At 45.8% G+C, this 4,730-nt stretch overlaps 1 protein-coding gene across 1 annotated transcript; it reads left to right on the top strand.

The window, feature by feature from the left end:
* Positions 1-271: 271 nt before the first annotated feature.
* On the top strand, positions 272-2,308 carry LOC146959748 (uncharacterized). Its single transcript, XM_085772944.1, has 2 exons — positions 272-664; positions 710-2,308. Exons 1-2 carry the CDS (start codon positions 272-274, stop codon positions 1,199-1,201), a joined length of 885 nt encoding a protein of 294 aa, XP_085629070.1. The 3' UTR covers positions 1,202-2,308.
* Positions 2,309-4,730: the final 2,422 nt, after the last annotated feature.

The raw sequence follows: 4,730 nt of genomic DNA, 5'->3' as shown, positions 1-4,730 counted from the left end.
GCGTGACTTACGTGACTGCGTGACTTACGGTGAGCGTGTTACGTCATTTCCTGCCTGTACCTGCTGCACTGTTGCTGTGTTGTGTTAGACTTTCTCAATCCTCCGTCTAGTGTTCTGCTAATTTAATCACTTTAAGCACCAGCGTGCACCACGTTTTGCTACATTAACACAACTTTCTGTCACTTAAGTCCTTAACAGGACTCTCTTTGTATTTCTCCATTCAACTTGTTGTATTTGCCACAGGTCCGCTAGTTAGCTTAACATACTAGCTATGGCTTCCCCTCCCTCCTCTGTCTCCTTCTCCTGCTCTGAGTGTCAGATGTTTAGCTACTCCTCTGCCTCCTTTAGTGGTAATGGTATGTGTAATAAGTGTAGCTTGTTTGTAGCTCTGGAGGCGAGGCTCAGCGAGTTAGAGTCCCGGCTCCGCACCATGGAGGCTAGTCCAGCTATAGTAGCTTCACAGTCCAGCTTAGCCGGTGCAGAGCCACCTAGCCTAGCCGCCGCTAGCAGTTCCCTCCCAGCCCCCGAGCAGCCGGGAACTAGCCAGTCCGGCTGGGTGACAACAAACCGAGGGAAACATAGACGCAATAAGCCCGTGTTGGCCCACCAACCCCTTCACGTCTCCAACAGCTTTTCCCCACTCAGCGACACACCCGCTGAGAACGTAACTCAACATGTCGACTCTGTTGCTCACAGCCCCGCTGTGAAGTCGGCATTAGTCATTGGCAGCTCCATTTTACGGTACGTGAAGGTAGAGAAACCAGCGAGCATAAAGTGCATCCCAGGGGCCAGAGCGGGCGACGTTGAGGCTAATCTGAAGCTGCTGGCATGTAAACGTAAGGTTAAATACAGTAAGATTGTAATCCATGTCGGCGGTAATGACACCCGGCTTCGCCAGTCGGAGTTAACTAAGGTTAATATGGCTTCGGTGTGCAACTTTGCAAAGACAATGTCGGACTCCGTAATTTTCTCTGGCCCGCTGCCCAACCTAGTGAGTGACGATATGTTTAGCCGCATGCGTTCATTCCATCGCTGGATGTCTGGGTGGTGCTTAGATAACGACGTGGCTTACATAGATAACTGGACCTCCTTCTGGGGAAAGACTGGTCTGATTGGGAGAGATGGCGTCCATCCTACTCTGGATGGCGCATCCCTCCTATCTAGGAATATAGGGAACTTTATTAGCCGTGCTAATCCCTGACAAGCACCCAGAGTTCAGACCAGCAGGCAGAGCCGCAGTTTAAGACGCCCCTCTGCTGTTTCCTTCGTGTTGTCACCCACCCAGCCTATAGAAACTGTGTCTGCCTCGAGGCTGTCTAAGCCTAAACCCCAATCTAGAGGAGTTGTTTATAGCAACTTAGTTAAAATCAAAACCACTGCTCCAGCAAGCCAAACTAATAGAACTATTAAATGTGGTTTGCTCAACATTCGTTCTCTCCCATCCAAGTCTCTCCTAGTGAATGACTTAATTACAAGTCACCATATTGACATATTAACACTCACTGAGACCTGGTTGCAGCAAGATGAATATGTTAGTTTGAATGAATCTACCCCTCCTAGTTACATTAACTGTCATGTGCCTCGTAACACAGGCCGAGGAGGAGGAGTGGCTGCTATTTATCAGTCAAATCTGATTATCAACCCTAGACATAATAGTTCATATAATACATTTGAAAGCCTTACTGTCAGCCTCTCTCACCCAGACTGGAAAGCAGAAAAACCACTCTTACTTGCTGTAGTGTATCGTCCTCCTGCACCTTATTCTGAGTTTCTAGAAGAATTCCCTGACTTTCTGTCAAATTTAGCAATGAGCTCAGACAAAGTCATTATAGTAGGTGACTTTAACATTCATGTGGACGTCGATGATGATTGTCTGGCTACTGCATTCAAGTCACTTTTGGATTCAGTCGGCTTCTCTCAGAGGGTAAACAAACCCACTCACACTTTTAATCATATCCTTGACTTAGTACTTACTTATGGAATAGAAGCTGACCATGTCACAGTTCTTCCTCAGAACCCCGTCTTGTCTGACCATTCTTTAATAACATTTGAATTTACTTTAACAAATTATATCCTACCTGGGAAAAAAATCCCGCTACAGTAGATGTCTATCTGACACTGCTGTTTCTAGATTTAAAGAGCTTATTCCAGCAGAGCTTGCTGCCACATCCTGTAACCATATTATGGGCAGTGATGCTGACTTCACCACATTCTGTAACCATATTATGGGCAGTTATGCTGGTTTCACCCCCACACAGGTGGACTATCTTGTGGATAGCACTGCAGCAGCACTCCTTGGAACACTTGATGCTGTAGCTCCCCTCAAAAAGAAAGCTATCAATCAGAAAAGAATAGCTCCCTGGTACAGCCCAAACTTGCCGCGCTTTGAAACAGAAGACCAGACAGCTGGAAAGGAAAACACATTCCAGCCAACATGAGGAAGACCGTCAAGCCTGGAAGGATAGTTTATTAATATATAAAAAAGAACTCCGTAATGCTAGAAGCAATTACTATTCATCTCTAATAGAAAAGAATAAGAACAACCCCAGGTTCCTTTTCAACACTGTGGCCAGGCTAACCAAGAACCATAGTGTTGTTGAGCCATCCATCCCTCCAACTCTCAGCAGCAACGACTTCCTAACTTTCTTTACCGAAAAGATAGTTAATATTAGAACAAAAATTGCTTAGTAATGGCCCACAGATTACGATACCCATAGAAGCACCTCCCAGACTTGGTACACACTTGGACAGCTTCTCTCCCATCGACCTATCAGACTTAACTTCTGCAATTACTTCTTCCAAGTCAGCCACATGTCTGCTGGATCCAGTTCCGACAAGACTACTTAAGGATGTCTTCCCCTTAATTAACATTTCTTTTCTGAACCAAATCAATCTTTCCTTAGCCACAGGCTACGTGCCACAGGCCTTCAAGGTGGCTGTCATTAACCCTTTACTTAAAAAACCTTCTCTTGACCCAGATGTCCTTGCCAACTATCGGCCTATATCCAACCTTCCTTACATCTCTAAGATCCTTGAGAAGATTGTCCTGGAGCAGCTACATGAACATCTGCACAGCAACGTGCTCTTTGAAGCTTTCCAATCTGGATTCAGAGAACACCATAGCACTGAAACAGCACTTGTCAAAGTCTCTAATGATCTTCTTATAGCTTCAGACAGAGGTCTCGTCTCTGTTCTTGTACTTTTGGACCTCAGTGCTGCATTCGATACCATCGACCACAGCATCCTGCTGCAGAGACTAGATCATGAAATAGGGATTAAAGGAACTGCCCTAAAATGGTTTAAGTCATACTTATCTGACAGGTTTCAATTTGTTAATGTTAATAACGACCATTCAGAGTATAGCAGAGTTACGTATGGTGTACCGCAGGGTTCAGTCTTAGGGCCAATCCTCTTCATTCTTTACATGCTCCCATTAGGTGACATCATCCGGAAGCACTCAATCAATTTTCACTGTTATGCGGATGATACGCAACTCTACTTGTCCATGGAGCCAGATGACAGAAGCCGCCTCATCAATCTGCAAGACTGTCTGAAAGACATTAGATCCTGGATGTCCTCTAACTTCTTGCTACTGAATTCAGATAAAACTGAGGTCATCGTGTTTGGACCTAAACATCTCAGGGACACGTTCTCCAATCAGATCGCTACTCTAGATGGCATCACCCTGACCCCGAGTACAACCGCGAGGAACCTTGGAGTCATTTTTGACCAGGACCTTTCCTTTAACTCCCACATAAAGCACGTGACTAGGACCGCCTTCTTCCATCTGCGCAGTATCACTAAGATTAGGAATATCCTCTCCCAGAGTGATGCTGAGAAACTAGTACATGCATTTATCACTTCTAGGCTAGACTACTGCAACTCTCTCCTGTCAGGATGTCCGAAAAAACTCTCTAAAGAGTCTCCAGCTGGTCCAGAATGCCGCAGCAAGGGTTTTGACAGGAGTTAGGAAGAGAGAGCACATCTCTCCCACCTTAGCTTCTCTCCACTGGCTTCTGTAGGATTTAGAATAGACTTCCAAATCCTTCTGCTGACTTATAAGGCTCTTAATGATAAAGCTCCAACCTCTCTGAAAGCACTAATCATTCCTTACTGTCCTACCAGAGCACTCCGCTCCCAGAATGCAGGTCTGTTAGTGACTCCCAGTATCTCTAAAAACAGACTGGGAGGTAGAGCCTTCAGTTACCGGGCTCCTTTACTGTGGAACCAGCTCTCTCCATGGGTCAAAGAGGCAGACACTCTAACTACATTTAAGTCTAGACTTAAAGCAGATATCAGTGGAATGTTTTTGTTAATATAAGTCCTAAATAGTCCTATTTTCCGTCAGCAATCACTTACATGAAGTATTTCAGCCTAAACACGAGTCTCTCCGTCACTCTGCTCTGCTGTAACCCGAGGAGAAAATTTTCCTTGTGGGATACAAGTGTTATCCAATGAGGGGAGAGAACGGCATGAAGGGCTGTGTGTGCAGCCAAGGGATGCGCGTGAATGTGGTGACGTAGCACGAGGACCAATTGATGCCTGACAAGGGCGGGGGCTGCTAACTCATGGTGCGTTCAAGGAAACTCGTACTTTGTGTTTTTCCTTCCTGTGAAGTCATACCAGTTCGATCTGGTACGAGTTCACGGGTCGGAAGTTACGAGTGGCCGTTATAGGGAACTTTCACAGACAACAGGACGGTAAAAAACACGAGCTACGGGTTACCTGGA

The sequence above is a fragment of the Trachurus japonicus genome, unplaced genomic scaffold (genome assembly GCF_045865225.1).
Source record: "Trachurus japonicus isolate A0001 unplaced genomic scaffold, Traja_1.0 AP031126.1".
Lineage (NCBI taxonomy): Eukaryota > Metazoa > Chordata > Actinopteri > Carangiformes > Carangidae > Trachurus > Trachurus japonicus.
This window is presented reverse-complemented; position numbering and strand designations above follow the sequence as displayed.